Below are 19,073 nucleotides of genomic sequence, written 5' to 3'. Positions count from 1 at the left end.
GACCGCTTCAGCACTGGCTTTGGACTCAAGTGCCGAGATGGGCATGGCACCGTGGGACACATTGTGTGATCATCACGCCGGTCTTTTGCCACCTCTTCAGCCTTTGGATCGACCTGGCATTTCTACAGGCAGGAATTCCTCTAGAGCAGGTCTCCATGTGCGTTGTGGTTACAACAGACGCCTCCAAGATGGGCTGGGGCAACGTATGTAACAGGCACACAGGCGCCAGCTCTTGGACTGGCCCATGGCTGCATTGGCACATCAACTGCCTAGAGTTTTTGGCAGTACTGCTCGCCCTGTGGAGGTTTCGGCCATTGATCCCGGGCAAGCACGTGTTGGTCCAGATGGACAACACAGCGACGGTAGCATACATCAACTGCCAGTGGTGGTCTACGCTCCCATTGCATGTCACAACTCGCCCGCAGTCTCCTCCTCTGGAGTCAGCAGTGCCTCAAGTCGCTACGAGCCACTCGACGGGCGACCTCAACACTGCAGCGGACGTGCTGTCATGTCAGGTTACCCTCAGGGGAGAGTGGAGACTCCACCCTCAGGTGGTCCAGCTGATTTGGAGTCGATTCGGTCGAGCACAGATAGACCTGTTTGCTTCCCGGGAATCCTCCCACTGCCCGCTTTGGTACGCCCTGACCGAGGCACCTCTCGGTATAGACGCGTTGGCACACAGCTGGCCCCCTGGACTATGCAAGTATGCGTTTCCCCCAGTGAGCCTACTTGCACAGACCCTGTGCAAGGTCAGGGAGGATGAGGAGCAGGTCATCCTGGTAGAACCCTACTGGCCCACCCAGACATGGTTCTCGGATCTCACGCTCCTCACGACCTCGATTCCCCTGAGGAAGGACCTTCTTTCGTGGGGACGGGGCATCATCTGACACCCACGACCAGACCTCTGGAATCTCCACGTCTGGCCCTTGGACGGGATGTGGAGGACTTAAGTGGCCTACCGCCCGTGGTGGTAGACACGATCACTCTGGCTAGGGCTCCCTCTACGAGGCACCTGTATGCCTTGAAGTGGCATCTGTTCGCTAAGTGGTGTTCTTCCCGACGCGAAGACCCCCAGAGATGCACAGTCAGATCGGTGCTTTCCTTCCTGCAGGAGAGACTGGAGGGGCGGCTGTCCCCCTCCACCTTGAAGGTATATTTAGCCGCTATTTCGGCTCATCATGATGCGGTAGATGGTAAGTAATTGGGGAAGCACGACTTGATCATCAGGTTCCTGAGAGGCGCTAGGAGGTTGAACCCCTCTAGACCGTGCCTCGTCCCCCTGTGGGACCTTTCTGTAGTCCTTCAGGGTCTATGGGGAGCTCCCTTTGAGCCCTTGGAGTCAGTTGAGCTTAAGGCACTCTCTTTGAAGACTGCCATCCTGACTGCGCTTACTTCCATCAAAAGGGTAGGGGACCTGCAGGCGTTCTTTGTCAGCGAATCGTGCCTGGAGTTCAGTCCAGATTACTCTCACGTGATCCTGAGACCCCGACCGGGCTATGTGTCCAAGGTTCCCATGACCCCTTTAAGGGATCAAGTGGTGAACCTGCAAGCGCTGCCCCAGGAGGAGGCAGACCCAGCCTTGGCGTTGCTGTTTCCAGTGTGAGCTTTACGCATCTATTTGGATTGCACGCAGAGCTTTAGAATCTCTGAGCAGCTCTTTGTTTGCTTTGGTGGACAGTGGAAAGGAAGCGCTGTCTCCAAACAGAGGATCTGTCACTGGGTCATTGACACCATCACGATGGCATATCAGGCTCAGGACATGCCACCCCCTGCGGGGTTACGAGCCCACTCTACCAGGAGTGTGGCGGCCTCCTGGGCCCTGGCCAGTGGCGCCTCTTTGGCAGACATCTGTAGAGCAGTGGGCTGGACACCACCCAACACTTTTGCGAGGTTCTACAATCTCCGGGTTGAGCCTGTCTCGTCCTGAGTAGTAGCAGGCATGAGCAGGTAAGTTCTGGGACAACTGGCCAGGTGTACTGCTTGCGCATAGCACCATTCCCCTCCCTTGAGGGGAAGACGTGTGCTCTTGACTCCCAGTAGTATTCACAGACTGTGATCCCTGGATGTCTTTCCTCCTTAACCCTGTGGCAGTCGAGTTTGTGGAGAAACTCGCTGCCGGCTCAGTAAGTGCGCTAATGAGGCCCTGTACTGAGGTAGGTGCTCCGCATATGATGGTTCCCCGAAGGCAACCCCATGTGATCTTTTCCGCAAAATCGTTTCCCTCTTGGTAAACTGCGTCTTCCTTGGGCAGGGGCCCCTCTGCCCCTGGTCACCATGCTTTGTAGAAACTCCTCCCCTTTTGGGTAGGACCTACCATAGGACCTCTCCACATGACATACTTCCAACAAGGCTCAGTAAAGACCATGTGACGTATTTCCACTCAAAATACCCCCCCCCCCCCTCCTTTTTGGGGTGGGGTGTGGTCTCTGCGGGGTCTTCCCCTTGGGAGTGACACCCTCCTGACGTAGACACTTAGGGCTCCCAGTCAGTTAACAAATGCCATTCTTTTTGGGGAGAAAAGAGATGGAAAAGAGGCCTCGGCTGGGCTAGCCTGTCCACCAATTTGTTGGGCAGTCAACTTGTTCCTGAAGGACTGTTCGACGCTCATAAAGAGCGTTGGGGGAGGTTACATGACGGCCTGGTGCGCTGGCCACGAGGCACACAGCAGTCTGCCCGTCACACACCGCCACCTCTCGTAACACCGTTCAGTTAGTTGTGGCGTTTTGTATAGGGATCCCTAGTGTCACTACATCGACACAACGTCGAGTGAGTGACAGATAAGGAACGTCATGGTTACTTTTGTAACCTCCGTTCCCTGATGGAGGGAACGAGATTTTGTGTCCCTCTTGCCACAACACTGAACTACCTGCTGAAATGGCCGGGACCTTATCTCGGCTCCTCAGCACAAAACCTGAATGAGTGGTTGCATACCAGCTCCTTTTATACCCGTATGTCCGTGGGAGTGGCATGCAAATTCCACTCGCCAATTCTCATTGGCCTTTTAAAAAAAGATCAGAGGTGTTTGGGGCTCCCAAGAGTGACCCTTAATGTCACTACATCGACACAATGTCTTGTTCCCTCCATCAGGGAACAGAGGTTACGAAATTAACCATGATGTTCGTTGTTAGTTCATGGTACCTAATGCATTTATTAATGTTAGCAAATGCAACCTTATTGTAAAGTGTTATCCAATTACTTGAGCATGTTTTCAATTTCAAGTTCATTTTGATATTTTTCTGGGGCTTAAAGTAAAAAATGTCTTAGTGGTGAAACCGTATGAACAAAAAATGAATAAAAAAGACAAAAAGCAAAAATTCTTGAGAAAAGAAATGTTGGCATAAGTAGTTTGGAATAATCTTTTATTATTATTTCTAAAAAATAAAATAAACAGCAGTAAAACAATTTTGTTTTAAAATATTATTAATATGTGAAAACCCTTTACCCATCAACTCAAAGTCAGTTGGTGTAACCAACATGCAGGTAGCCATTTTGTTGTCATGTGACAAGAAAGCCATATATCTGATACCAAAATATCAGATTTTTTTACTTTTTTATGAAAGGCCCATTTTGTTTAGGTTAAATGGAGTAACCTCTTAATGTTTGTGACTCAAAATATTTATATTTAATATTTAAAAAAAGAAAGAAAAAAGAATGATTAAGTTGTGTTCACTCAGGGATGTAGATTCCGGGGGGGATGGGGAACCCCCCTGCCAATAATCAAAACAATCAAGTACAACCCCCCACCCTAGAGTATGCTGTCAAGTCTTAGTTTCATAAAGTAATTTGACAGAAAATTACATATCCTGCATTGAGTTTGCAGTAAAATTCTAAATACAGTATTTTACTAAAAAAATAAATAAAATAAAACATTTTAGCCTACATTTTACACCAATGCATCTTACAGTGTAATTATTTTGGGCCACAAGGTTGTCATTTCCCCTGTATTATCTCATTATCTGGTGCCTGTTGTGGTTTCAGTTAGTCTAATCATATGATCTACAGATGGCGGTCTGATTTGGGGATTTAACTCTAAATAATTCCTTGCCTAAATGCATCAGTTTTAAAATTTCACTCATCACCTTCATCAGGATATGATTCATGTCATTCCAGAAAACCGCTAACTTCAAATCCAAACCATTTTCAGCTTAACAACCTTCCTGATATGTGTACAAATACAGGTTATTAATGCATCTTCCAATCTGGAGTAAAATTCAGCACAGACATTTAAGAAGCAGGGATGAGCCCACTAACCTGATTTTCTAACATGCACTTTTGCAAGCAACATAAATTACCTGCATTCCCAGAAAGGTCTTGTTTAAAAGCTCCAAGTGGTAGTATATGAGTAATGAGGTACACTGCAGCAAATTACATGAGCACTATTGACTCGAGGCCCAAGCACAGGAAGTAGTTCTCTCAAAATAATATTGGTTTATTGTTGTAAACAACATCCAGACAAGTTCTTAGAATTCATTTTACCATCTTCTATCAAATATATACTGTACCTGCGGTCACTTTCTTCTAAGTACAAATTTTTGTTAAAACTGATCAAAAGTTAGTCGAACTTTTTGCTCCAGTGGCTATTTCTCAGGGGAGGTTTGTTTTTGAATATCACTTCTGCACAGACACATAAACTACAAAAACATTGTTGAACATTTCTACTTTTGCCTTTTGTAACAAAATAACATGTTATAACAATGTTATTACAGTTTACCTTCCTAAATTTGACCTCTAGCCCAAACCTCTAATCCCTTGCCTAAACCCTAAACCTAATCCATGATTTTAAAATGAAAATACTGTAACGTTTGTGTAACATGGAAGAAAAAGAAACACTGGGGTTTCTTTAAGAACTCAGACCCCATTGCAGCTAGGGCTGTTACAATTATGAAATTTGGCTGACAATTATTTTTCATAAATAATTCCGATTATTATGATAAGCAATTATATTGTATTATATCAATTATATCATACAAATTGTCATACTTCTTAAGGTGTACGTATGCTTATGATGGATAGGCCTTCACCTTAATTAGTAATTTTTTTATATTTAACTTGAAATCATATAACAAAATGGGGCTATATGATTACTTTTATGGCTTTAAAAAATATTAAGATTTTCATTAAAAATTATTGCACAGGGATAGAATTAAATAAGTAATATTTTATTTGTTATATGATTTATGAAACCCAGACAACACCATCAATTATATTGCATTATGCAATAGTAATAATGTATATTGTATTTCTGTCCTAAATTCTTCACTCTCTCACATAAGGCTCTCCAATAAACCTAAAATCTCTTATTTCGCATAAAGGTATACATTTGAAATTCTATGTGCATTTGAAAATATGTTACTTTATCTATCATCTCAAGAGTAATGGAGCAAGCAAGCGTCTCCTCCTGCGTGTCATTTACATTGTGTGTATGAGACATTTGCCATTGCGCAAATAAAATTAAAGTGAAACTATAAAAATCCTTGCTTGCATTTTCGTGGAGTTTTGCACGAACCTCTGTAGATGGTACGGCCATCAGAGCACTTTAAAGCGGGTTCATCTTAATGTGCGGCTCTGCTCTGAATGCGGCCAGTCCATTCATTTTAGGTGATCAAATAATACAAGAATGGAATATGAGACACAAAAACATGTCATGGTATATCTATATAAGCTTAAAATTCCCATATGTGGACAGTAAATTGTGACTGGAATATGAAGTATGTAATGCAGCTATGTATGGCAAGCCACGAGGTACTTATGTCATAAAATGCAAAGCGGACTGGTATCTCTTCGCTATCACATCACACAAATCAAGCGAACCACAAAAGTTCTGAGTATGGTACGCTTTTGGATCCTTTTAGGAAGGTCTGAGACCACTTGGGTTGTTCACATATACACGTTACACTGCTCTGAGAGCGCTTGGAGTGCTCAAATGTACTAGGTGTGAAAACGGCCTTAAACTACTATGTACTAACATTAAAATTCATTCAATATAATGAACTTATTGTGTATCCACATGCTGTTCTGCAAAATTCTCACAAGGTTCACATTTGCTGCAATATAGGTTGAGGTACAGGTAGGTTTAGGGGTATGGTGTAACTACAGATGTAATCAAATGCAGGTACTTTAAATGTAGTTACAATGCATCAACACATATGTACATAATATTAACATTGAATCCAATGCTTAAGTACATAGTAGTTAAAAACACCTAATATAAAGTGGGTCCAGCCAATTCGTACGTTATCTTATGATTTCGCCATGAGTTGTCATGAGACTGTATTGAACGATTTGGGAAACAGCAAAAATGTAAAAGGTAACATACAAAAATATCCAGCCATTGTTTTGGCCAACAACATTATAATTTATCAATTGTATAAAACTGCATAATGTAAAACACGTGGCAACCATCGGACTTACTTGAAATTGTCAATTACCAATAGCTCTGCAAAAAATTCAGAGAATATACTGTAAAGATGTTTGCACAATATATATGCCCCTAAAAGAGTGATTTTGGAGAAGGGTCAGTTTCCGGAGTGCACATTATTTTTTGATGAGAGAATTTGTATGTGTATTTGGTGAACCATCAATAAATAATACGTTAGATTTAATTGTGTATATATTTAATTCTGCGTATGAGATTACTCTTGCGTTGAATGTTCATATCATGCTTTAGTGAAAAGGAAGTATTAACAGGCAGTGTGAGAGTGTAAAGGTTCCAGCAGCATAAAATATAGCATGAATAAAGATAGATGTGACTATTATTGTCATTTTGTGACCATCCACAGCCAGATTTCTCATGCTCTAATTAATTCTAACCAAAAATAAATGTAATAGTGACCCAGACATACCATATAATCATACATAGTTGAAATCAATATCAAGTAGTATTGATCGAATTTAATGTTTATAATGGCTTATGCAACAACAGGAAGTGAAACTGAATTAGTGTTGGCATCTTCAGATAGTTGGCTTAACAGAATTGCAAAGGCTAAACATACAAATGTTCACAATCTACAAATGGCTCTTTTATAGTTGTCTCTGCACATTAAAGGAATAGTTTACCCAAAAATGTAAATTCTCTCATCATTTACTCACCCATCAGAGGCGATCCTAGGCACTCTGGGGGCCCTAGGCAAAAAAAGAAAGAAAAAGCACAAAAACTCCCCACAAACACTCTTTTATAAAACTAACCATTTATTTTCCAAACATAACAGGAACATATCAAACAGAACATTTGCAATAAGCTATATTTAAAATGCACGTATATTAAATTAATGCAATAATATAAATATTTTTAAAGTGCACGTTGTAAAAACTACATTTACAAAAACAAAAAGCATTCATGGTTCACTCAGGACTCCCTTTTCACTATTTCACAGCATACAGCATCCGTTGACACTTAGCCATAGTACGGGTCATCTGATATTATTAAAAAGATCTGACTGCTTTCTGTTGTTTTGGTGATGCTGCTAGGGAGTGGCCTCTTTCTCTTTATGAGGTGTTGATGTGATGGAAGTACCTGCTGTTGTAGTACTGCTGATGGCACTGCTAGATGTGTAAAGATCCTCTTCATCATGAGCAGAGCAGGAGGCTGCACTGGAAGTCCATGGAACTGCTAAATAATTGAAGTAAATAATTATATAAATTCAGATATCAGTAAATAATTACACTGATGGCCAAAAGTGCTCTTATGGAAAGAAATTGGTACTTTTATTCACCAAAGTGGCATTCAGCTGATCACATTGAAAAGTCAGGTCATTACTGATGTAAAAAACAATACCATCACTATTTGAAAAAAACCTATTTTTGATCAAATCTAGACAGGCCCCATTTCTAGCAGCCATCACTCCAACACCTTATCCTTGAGTAATCATGCTAAATTGCTAATTTGGTACTACAAAATCACTTGCCATTATGTCAAACACAGCTGAAAGCTATTTGGTTCATCAAATGAAGCTTAAAGGTGCTATATGTAATATTTTTACTGTACTAAATCATAAAATGACCATAATATGCCATTAGAGAATGCTAAGTTGAAATACTGACTTCTCCGATAACAATGCTACAGCCAGTATATTCTACATTGAAGTTTCTATTCCGGGCCGGAATTTCTGTTTATGTTTTGGCCTGTGTGGTCCCGCCCACTGCCCACTCACCAATAGTATTTAGACACCACCGGGTTGCCAGATTTGAACAAGTTTGCAGGCAAAGACACTGCGTGCTGCAGCCATGGAAGCCAGCATACGAACTGCATCAGAGATAACAGATTCCACCCAACCTAAAAAGCCTCGCCATCTGTCTAAAAACCATAATGACCAGAGGCGTAGTAAAACAAGGATAAATATTGGAGATGCCTTTGAAGATGGAGACAGCTTAAAGCCCAGAAATCCTTTAAAACGGATGCTGAGTTGGCTAATTTGCATGTCAACTTTCTGGCAATCCGCATGAGATTCGAGTCTGGGGCGATGCAGACAACTCTCCAATATTTAGATTTTGGACTGCAGTACCCATGTTGTCAATCTTACATTTAGCACCTTTAACATTATCATTTTTATTTTTTAGTTGCCACAGTATGCAATAGACTGGCATGTCTTAAGTTCAATATTAGGTAAAAAATGGCAAAAAACAAACTTTCAACTTTCTCTAGAAACTTGTCAGTCAATCATTGTTTTGAGGAATGAAGGCTATACAATGCTTGAAATTGCCAAAAAACTGAAGATTTCATACAATGGTGTACACTACAGTCTTCAAAGACAAAGGACAACTGGCTCTAACAAGGACAGAAAGAGACGTTGAAGCCCCAGATGTACAACTAAACAAGAGGATAAATACATCAGAGTCTCTAGTTTGAAAAATAGATGCCTTACATGCCCTCAGATGACAGCTTCATTGAATTCTACCCGCTCAACACCAGTTTCATGAACAACAGTAAAGAGAAGACTCAGGGGTGCAGGCCTTACGGGAAGAATTGCAAAGAAAAAGCCACTTTTGAAACAGAAAAACAAAAAGAAAACATTAGAGTTGGCAACGAAACACAAACATTGGACAACAGATAATTGGAAAAGAGTGTTATGGATCTTAACCCCATTGAGCTTTTGGGATCAGCTAGACCAGGGGTGTCAAACTCAGTTCCTGGAGGGCCACAGTCCAGCAGAGTTTAGCTCCAACCGTTATTAAACACACCTGAAGCAGCTTTTCAAGGTCCTGAGGAGTGCTTGAAGATTACAAGGAGGCATTTTGGAACAGGGCTGGGACTAATCTCTGGGACTCCAGGAACATTTGTTTGACACCCCTGAGCTAGACTGTAAGGTGCGTGAGAAGTGCCCGACAAGACAGCCACATCTATGGCAAGTGCTACAGGAAGTGTGGGGTGAAATGTCACCTGAGTATCTGGACAAAGTGACAGCTAGAATGCCAAGGATCTGCAAAGCTGTCATTGCTACACGTGGAGGATTTTTTGATGAGAACTCTGAAGTAGATCATTTTTCACGTTATTAATGTCCTGACTATATTGTGATCAGTTGAATGCCACTTTGGTGAATAAAAGTACCAATTTCTTTCCATAAGAGCAAAATCTGTACATTATTCAAAATTTTTGGCCGCCAGTGTATATACATTCAGACATTCAGATATCAGATAAATTTTGCTTTAATATTCTTATTCAGCATGAATATTCTCATTGTAACACACAGAATTAGGAAAAAATACTTTTTTAGAGAAGGCCATATCGATTTCAATAATACCACATGTGCTAGTATGAGGTGTAGTAAAGACATCAGTGATGCTCTTAGAGAGAAAAGAATGCATGGAGCATTTAAGCTACTATCTTTCACTAACAAGCATTAATTTTTGTAACACAGTATATGTTCAAAAGCTGGCAATGTCATTTCACAACCATTCTTTTCATGAAAAATAAATGATCTAATCCATAGTAGAAGTTGCTTCACGACTAAACTAGCTGTGATGTAATAACTCTCTTCTATATGTACCCCTCTCTTTCTGTACATATGTACAGTGACACACCATGAGATAGAGGGAAACTGAATGACAGTCCAATCTTTTCTAAAGAAATTTAAAGTAAAATATGACAATCCATAAAATTGTCTCCAAATGCACACATATTTGGACTACAACTTCTAATGGACGTTGTTTACTAAAGCCTCGCATTGACAAAAAGATGAGAGCTTACTCACTTTAATGGACATGTGTCTTTATTACATGTTTATGTCCGTAACTCTCATTTTGATTTTGAATGTCAGATGTGTACTGCTAATATAACTTAAGGAGTTACTCATACAGTTAAATTTATATGATAAATTATATCATAAAACAATGGTGAAATATCAAATCTGTAGATTATGCCTTTCTAATGATGTATATTGTTTGTTGCGATTAAATAAGAATTGTATGTAGAATAACGTGAAGTGAATATGTAAACTATTCCGATCGCGAATCATGAGAAGGGATAATTCAGTAAACATTACAGATTCTGTACCAGTCAGCACTGTCATGCTTCTCCTCCTCCCCCTCTTTCTTTTTCCCTATTCTGACTCCCAGATTGATACGTTGGATGTCCCACTCTTACTAGAATTAGTAGTTAAAGGGATGGGGGCCCCTCTAGGGAGGTGTCACAGAATTTTGAACATTCAAAACATGCAGCCTGATTTCATGAAAATTTTGTGACTGTTGCAACAATTTAAATTCTGCTCTTACATGAATTTGTAGCTAAATGGATGGGGGCCCCTCTAGGGGGGTTTTCGAAAATGTCATTCTAGTCTGCTAAGCATTGCCAATCATTGGTTTCAAGTGTTGTTGCAGTGAACTACTGTTATTGCCACCCGTGGGGGGCACCCAGCTTGGGGCCCCAGGCAATTGCCTGGCTTGCCTGTCCCGTAGGTTTGCCTCTGCATGCCATCCCAGATGTGTATGACTTTCTTTCTTCTGCTCAACACAAATTAATATTTGTAGAATATCTCAGCTCTGTAGGTCCTCATAATACATGGGAATGGTGGCCAGAGCTTTGAAGGTCCAAACACCATATAAAGGCAGCTTAAAAGTAATCCATAAGACTCCAGTTGTTGAATCCATATCTTCAGAAGTGATATAAATGTGGGTGAGAAACGGATCAATATTTAAGCCCCCTTTTTTTTTTTTTTTTTTTACTATAAATCTCCACCTTAACTTTCAATTTAACATTCTTCTTTTGTTTTTGGCAATTCGCATTCTTCGTGCATATTGCCACCTACTGGGCAGGAAGGAGAATTAATGGTAAAAATGGACTTAAATATTGATCTGTTTCTTACCCACACCTAAAAATCCTCATTTGTGTTCAGCAGAAAACAGAAAGTCATACACATCTTTGATGGCATGAGGGTGAGTAAATGATGAGAGAATTTTCAGTTTTGGGTGAACTATCCCTTTAAATTGGGATAGGAAAAGTATGCATCACTTTTGACAATTTTGTTTTTCATATAAGGAAAATTAACTAGAATTATAATTATTCTTGGAATATTTACACTGACTGATGAGCATAGATGGCTGTTTCCCATCCAAAACAAATCACGTTGTTCTCACTCTTCTCACATTTGGTGGTGAATGTGTTACTATTATTCTCATCATGCAATGCAACCTCAAATACAAAAAAGTTTCATGGTCTGAATATGTTTGTGCATTATATATCTGATAGAATGGTTTATAATTTCTCTGTATGTGTGCACCGGTTAACAGTTACAGTAGATCAGTATCACATTTTATCCTTGGTGTTTGTGTGAGTTTTAAATGTGGAGCACAGGAATTGAAGCAATTTATTATTTCATTTCATATTTAGTTTGAAGTTGGGTGGTGATTCTTTAATGCTTTGCTAAAACATTCAAGGTCAACACACACTGGTAGCCTAGACACATGAACACTTTAAAGATTATTATGCAAATTAAATGCATATGCATATTAAATGCAATTCAAGCTCGATTGACAGCATCTGTGACATGATGATTACCATTGAAAATATTCTCGACTCGTCCCTCAGTTCGTAGAATCAAATTTTAATTAATTTTACAGAAAAATTTATGTAAGTGTTTTAACTTAAATTAGGGTTGTCGATTTCATGCATTAATTCAGTGTGATTACTTATATTATTTTTTTTTTTTTTTTTTAATGCAATTAATCATGTCTACAGACTGTAAAAAGTAGTATTCCTACCACTGGAGCAATTCAAGCTTGAAGTGCCACCTGTTTTCAGCAAAGGACAGTAAGTGAATCTCAAGACGTGTTTTTCTAAGTTTCACTACGTAGTTAAACTACGTTTAACCGACAAAGCAACCTAAAAACACTGTGTTTATGACGCGATGCAACCAAAGTGAGATGCTCCAAAAGTGTCCGTCAGACGCATGTATAAATGTATCTTGGACAATTGACGAATTCAATTGCAAAATAATCAAAATGATAGGCTTATGTTCAATAATATGAAAAAAATAAAAAAATACTATGCCCATATTTTTCAGTATTTTACTCATCTACCACAATAATTTAATACATTTTAATTATATGAATGATTATATTTATTATATTTATTTACTCATAAACATTATAAAAAATATTAAAAATTATTTAATCATTATATATTAAATTATTGTTATCTGAGGGCTTTTCTCTTGCAAATATTTATATATGTGATTAATTTAATCAATCAATTGGCAAATCATGTAATTAATTAAATAAAACATTTTAATCGATTGACAGACCTAATTAAAAAGTGAGGATCACATTTCTGCTTTTAAACCATTTAGTCTGGCCTCAAAGACTCCCATTGTAATTGCATTAATATGATTTTTACAAATATGATTTTTGTAAACTAATTTTCTTGAGTAATCAACACATGCGGTTGATAGAGTTTAAGTTGTATTTACCCAGGAATATGCATATAAGTTGTCCTGTCTTGACTGGAATTATTCTTTAATGTACAAGAGGAAATAAAGGCATTAAAAGGTTTACTTGTATTACTAAGAGAAAGGAAGTGTTTTGAGTGGATGTACGTACATCAAGGCTTGTTTTCTTCTGACTGATGTTGAGCTGCGAGCTGAACTGTTTATGACTTTCAGAGACCTTGGTGTGGGAAACGGACAGAACGCCCAGCTGGCATCGGATAATGACAGAGTGTTTGATGACCTCTGGAGAAAGGACAACATGCCTACAGTGCTTAACAACCCTTACTCTGAGAGTGACAAGGTAATGTATGGTCTAAAGGGCTTCACATGTGGGTTTGAAGGACTGCGTGTGAGTCAGTAGTCTAATATTTTTTGTTTTACAGTTTAAAAGGTGCAAGTTTAGAAATGTTGAAGCTGCATTTACTGATATGTTGAATACTGATTTACTGCCTAATCAGCTTGACAGTGGGTTCAAATACTCAAGACAATGGCTGCATCTGAAAACTTGAAAATGCTGCCTTCGGAAGCTGTATACAGAGGTAGGATGAAAATAAGGTGCCTTTCAAACTGTTCAAACTGTTTTCCATTCATTCAAAAACACTGTCGGTTAAGCCATTAACTGGTAAGGCAGCAAGGCAGCAAGGAAGCAAGTCAGATGCCTAGGTTTTCGGAGGCAGCCAATGTCCGGTACTCTTCAAAATAAAGGTTCCAAATAGAATCTGGGAAGGTTTTATTGCCTAATGTTGTAGGAGAACCGTAAAGTGATAGTTCACTTCAAAAAAAAAAAAAAAAAAAAAAAAAGGAAATTTTCAACCCAAAAATGGGTTGCAGGTCTTTGGAGTCATGGATTGCAGAGAAAAAAACAATGCAAAATGCAGATTATCAGATGCTCACTATACATACATTTCGCTCATATTTAGGATAGCAAAATTAATTAATTCTTAGAAAACGCCTCCGGTATGCTGATCTAAATAACCTATAATCAAAAACGTTTTTTAATCTTAAATGGACTAGTTCGTCACAAAATTCAAAGTCTGTCATAATTTAATCACCCACTTGTGTGTCATATTTTAATATTCTTAATAATTCATCTTCTGAAAGCACATGAAAAGTTTGTCGTGAAACAACCCTAAATCATTTTTGAGTGAAAATCTTGAAAATCCATTGTGGAAGCTCACTCATATAGCATATACTGTATATAGTAGGGATGCACCACAATTTAAGCTGCAAGGAAAAAAAGGCTGAAAATCTTGGCAGAAAATTTGACCTAAAACCACTCGCATGGAGAAAAAGCATTGTTTATGTTGCACATTAAAGTCCACATGCCCAGAAATGAAGTGATCACTCTCTTGGTTATTAGCACATTAATGAAGAGTGTTTTCCAGTACTTCGATAATTTGTGTCATTGTGTGTCATAGACGTTGCTGTCAAGCTCCAATATGACATTAAAGAAGCATAAAGGAATTTGACTCATGCATTATATTTAAAGTCTCTTGAAGCCATACAATAGTTTTGTGAATTGCAAAAGATGTGTCTAATAAGGAGAAATATATCATCTGCATGCACAGTACGCTTCAGTGAATGAGCGCTGCTCTGTTGACACACACTCATAGCAAGTGCACGCATGGCTCATGCGCTACTGTTTTTAGCATAGCTCAAAGTTCTTCCTGGAATGTTCCGCTAGTATAAAAGGCAGAGGGTTTTAAAGGGTTTTTAAATTACGACTGAAATTGTATTATTGTCTGATATAACTTTAATATCATTAATAATAATAAATTACAATGATATTTAAATTGACTGAGTAATGGGGGGCCTGGGTAGCTCAGTGGTAAAATACGCTGGCTACCTCCCCTGGAGTTCGCTAGTTCGAATCCCAGGGTGTGCTGAGTGACTCCAGCCAGGTCTCCTAAACAACCAAATTGGCCCGATTGCTAGGGAGGGTAGAGTCACATGGGGTAAACTCCTCGTGGTTGCTATAATGTGGTTTGTTCTCGGTGGGGCGTGTGGTGAGTTGAGCGTGGATGCTGCGGTGGATGACGTGAAGCCTCCACACACGCTATGTCTCCGTGGCAACACGCTCAACAAGCCACGTGATAAGATGCGCGGGTTGACTGTCTCAGACGCGGAGGCAACTGGGATTCGTCCTCCGCCACCTGGACTGAGGCGAATCACTATGCGACCACGAGGACTTAGAGTGCATTGGGAATTGAGCATTCCAAATTGGGAGAAAAAGGGGAAAAATCCCCCCCCCCAAAAAAAAATAATTGACTGAGTAATGTGATATCATATCTCAACTAAAATGAACACAAAAGAGATCCACTAAAGAACCCATTTCACATTCCAGGTCCATATACAAAGTGAGGGGGTAAAATGAACCAATAGAACTGGCTTCATATTCACTGGAGATTTTCACTGGAATTATTGTGAATTTTGCTGCTACATTATCCAGTAGATTAGTAAACAATAAAGGTTTTCTTAATAGGCTACAGATTTTAATGTAATTCTTCTCTGTCTACTCTATTTTATAATGAAATGTGTAGTTACAGAAAAGGTGGTTTTGGTGTAACACTAATAATAACATATAGAATATTCAATTATTCCTAACAAATCTAAATTAAAATGATCATTTTCGGTTTCGGGTTTCTGCCCAGTGTGTCTAGAATTCTTCGGCCAAGAATTTTCATTTCAGTGCATCTCTAGTATATACAATAGCATTATGTACTGTAGTTCTCGAATCTGAATTACTTAAATTTCAGGTTCTCACCAAAACGAAATCATATCCCTTCAGAAACTTGGAATATGAAGCAGGAGTCACATGAGTCCTTTTTAGGCTTTCACGAGTTCACCTCCTTGCCTCTGGAATTATCTGGTCTTCCCAATCAGAAGTTTCCACCACCTTATTCGAACTATACACTATTGTAGCAGCAGCTCATCTGTGGGGAAAAGAATGGAAATCTAAAAGCGTACTTTTCCACTGTGACAATCAAGGAACAGTCCAATGTATCAATAAAGGCCATTCACATTCCCCGAAAATCATGCCACTATTAAGACGTGCCATTTGGATCTCCACCTGCGACCAATTCATCATCAAAGCACAACACATCCATGGTCATAAAAATCAAACTACTGACTGCCTCCAAAACCTAACGTAGGTTTTAGAGTGTACATTCAAAACCATCAGTGAATAACTGCAGGTCACTGGGGGTGGAGAGGAGGTCTTAGAAGAAGAAGGATAGTCCATTCCATTTTTTGAGAAATGAGAGCCACAACTGTAAATTGGCATGGCAGGCTGAGTTTAAATGTACTTGGTCATTTAGACCTGGAGTAGATGAGGCTAGGATGAGGAGGTGGGAGATGAAAGGACGACCTTGGGGCACTATACGCATAGCAAAGTTGAGATAGCCGAGCAGGGAGAGCAAGTCGCATTTAGTGCATTGAGGGGAATCCAGGAGGCTGGAAACGATTATAATGATTCTATCGATTTTTTCCCTGTGGAGAGAGGCTTGGAATTTTATCATGTCGAGATTGATTCCCAAGAATTCGATGGTAGTGGAAGGGCCTGATGTTTTCTTGGGGGAGATGGAGACTCCGAGTTCCGAGAACACATTTACGATAGTGAAGAGGTGGGCTGCTGGTGGGGAGTTGTTTGGGGAAACAGTGAGAAAGTCTTCGAGCAGATGGATAAAGAGGGAAATTGCATAGTTATTTGACATGATCCAGCAAAGGGCTTCGGAGAGCATATCAAAGATTTTGTGGCTACTTTTGCAGTCAAAGGTTAGCCGGACGGCAAAGTAGTGTTTGTCTCACCAGCGAATCCCGAAAAGGTGCCAGAAGTCGGGGTGGATTGGCATAACTTTAAAAGCAGAGGTGATGCCAACTTTAGCGAGCCAGGCCCCTTGGCAGGCAATTTTAATCAATTAAATAGCTTTGTCTATGTCGTGATATTGAAGGGAGTACTTATCAATTGAGATTAGACTGCTGGTGCTAGGGTAGAGGTTTTCATGGGGTGCTGAAAGGTCGATTATAATACGCTTTTTCCATGAGAAATTCCCTGAAGCAATCCCAATGGGACTGATGCAGAAGAGTTTAAAGGGGGGAGAGTCAATGGAGACAATCATGAAACCTTGATCTAATTCCTTTTTTAGGATAGTGCCGACAACCTCTGGTTCTGCCAACGCTGACTGTAAATTATTGCAAATTATGCTGTTATCTGGTAGGCTTTCTAGGCCTGGGTCAAAGCCTTGGCTTAGACCTGAAAGGAGAAAGTTTGTGAAATCTTTGTTTGGGTGTTTTTTTTTAGTTCTTTAGCCAAGAGAGAGAGACATTGATAGGAGAGGAGAGGTAATTTTTTAGATCTTTATTATTTCTTGCAGAGGATTTGTACACTGGGCAAATAGGGTGGACATGGGCACCACTGCAGTAATTACAGATGTGGAGAAAGTGACAGTGTTGTCTAGGGCAACCAAACTCATTGAAGTTGTTTCATACTTGCCTTCTTGAATTGAAAGTAATTATTCTATTGTTTGTATTTGAATTTGAGGAGATTTTTGAGTTCCTTGGCTGTGGGAAATATTAGGTTGATTTGACAGTTTTAGGAGTTGATTTAGGTTCTGGAATGTGAGGGTTGATTAGAGGGCAAGAGGAGGATTGGTGATTCGCGGTGTTGAACGACCTCTATTCTTTTCATTGGAAGTCAGGATAGTGGAATCTTGGGGTGCGAGTCGGGGCTTGGAGGAGTGCTGAGAATTTCTGACTCGAGGGAAAACTCGTTGTCTGAGGTGAAGAGTTCGATCTCATCTGGGCCAGCCATGGTTGCTTGCCAGAAGCGATGAGTGCTGGGTGAGAGGTGAGCTCTGCTTATGTATGTTTTTGTGTAATTGATTAATAGGATCAGATTAGTAGGCTCCTCCCGAACCTTTGTTTATAACTCCATTTTTAAAAAGTAACTCTTAACTACCATTGCCAAAGATGGCCCAGCATATTCATTTAAATATCTCCATTTGTGGTCTGCATAAGAAAAAAAACATCATGAGGGATTAGAACAACATTAGGGTGAGTAAATGATAGCAGAATTTTCATTTTTGGGTGAATTATTCCTTTAAAGAATCTTGAACCCTATATAGCAAAAATTATTTTTAGGATCATATTAATAAGATGAACCTTAGGTGCAGCTATAAGAACCATTGAAAAACCTTTAGTCTTAAAGGAATATTCCAAGTTCCATACAAGTTAAGTTTAATCAACAGCAATTTTGGCATAATGTTTAAATCTTCGTTTACCAGGAATACAAGGTTTACAGCTTTAAGTCATCATGGCAATGAAGTTGTAAAATGGGATATAACTTTACACAGAAAAGGTTTATAAGCGATGTTATCACACTAAATTAATGTTAACACGCATATTGTTCACATCTTGTGGCTATACTTATGACACAGTGAATATTTTAATGCATGTGGATTGGCTTCATTCATCTCCATTGTAAGTGCTTCACTGTAACCTAGATTGTAACCTTTTTTTAAAGAAAAGTAGGGACAAAAGTGGTAATCAACATTATGCCTCAAATGCTGTTTAATTTTTTGAATTGAACCCGTGATATTCCTTTAAGTGTACATATGCAAGTGGATGTTCCATGTTCTGTACTTTTAATGGTTTTACTAACATTGTGCTGACTCGTCATAACACTTTGACTGTTTCCTTGACAATAATGAAGGCAGTATGCATTCAGCCATTTGTGCACAAGAATAATGTACACACAACTGTGTCAAATGCTCTCAATAGCACCTGTCATATGGTCTACTCTGTACCTGCCAGGACATTGCTGGTGTACCATGTGCTTCTGCATTCTCAGTAGCAGTGCTTACATTTCGCATCAGCACATGACTCTCTCATCTGGCCACTTGTGACGCATTATCCTTCTGAAAGAAACCGGATGGATGGAGGCGATCCAAGACAGCCGAGGAATGAATGAGTGCAGCTGTGTTGTCCAAGAGAACAGAGAAAGGATTTGTTTTCTTGTTCTCGTAATGTAGAGTCTGGTGGATGATTAATCGTCAATGAGTAAGACAAGGAAGGGAGGGGTGAGAGAATACAAGCGCGAGAGGAGAGACAAAAACATGGGTTCAAGGTAGTATGTGTTTGTTGTGCAACTGAATGAGG

At 39.6% G+C, this 19,073-nt stretch overlaps 1 protein-coding gene across 1 annotated transcript in view; it reads left to right on the top strand.

The window, feature by feature from the left end:
- The window catches only part of LOC127430098 (nitric oxide synthase, brain-like), a 115,732-nt gene that overhangs the window by 10,485 nt on the left and 86,174 nt on the right, over nucleotides 1-19,073 (top strand). The window contains exon 3 of the mRNA XM_051679572.1: nucleotides 13,092-13,218. Within this exon, the coding sequence (XP_051535532.1) occupies nucleotides 13,092-13,218 (127 nt within the window). The remainder of the gene's footprint in view (nucleotides 1-13,091; nucleotides 13,219-19,073) is intronic.

The sequence above is a fragment of the Myxocyprinus asiaticus genome, chromosome 3 (genome assembly GCF_019703515.2).
Source record: "Myxocyprinus asiaticus isolate MX2 ecotype Aquarium Trade chromosome 3, UBuf_Myxa_2, whole genome shotgun sequence".
Classification (NCBI taxonomy): domain Eukaryota; kingdom Metazoa; phylum Chordata; class Actinopteri; order Cypriniformes; family Catostomidae; genus Myxocyprinus; species Myxocyprinus asiaticus.
The sequence above is the reverse complement of the archived record's forward strand: the minus strand, read 5'-3'. Positions and strand labels throughout refer to the sequence as shown.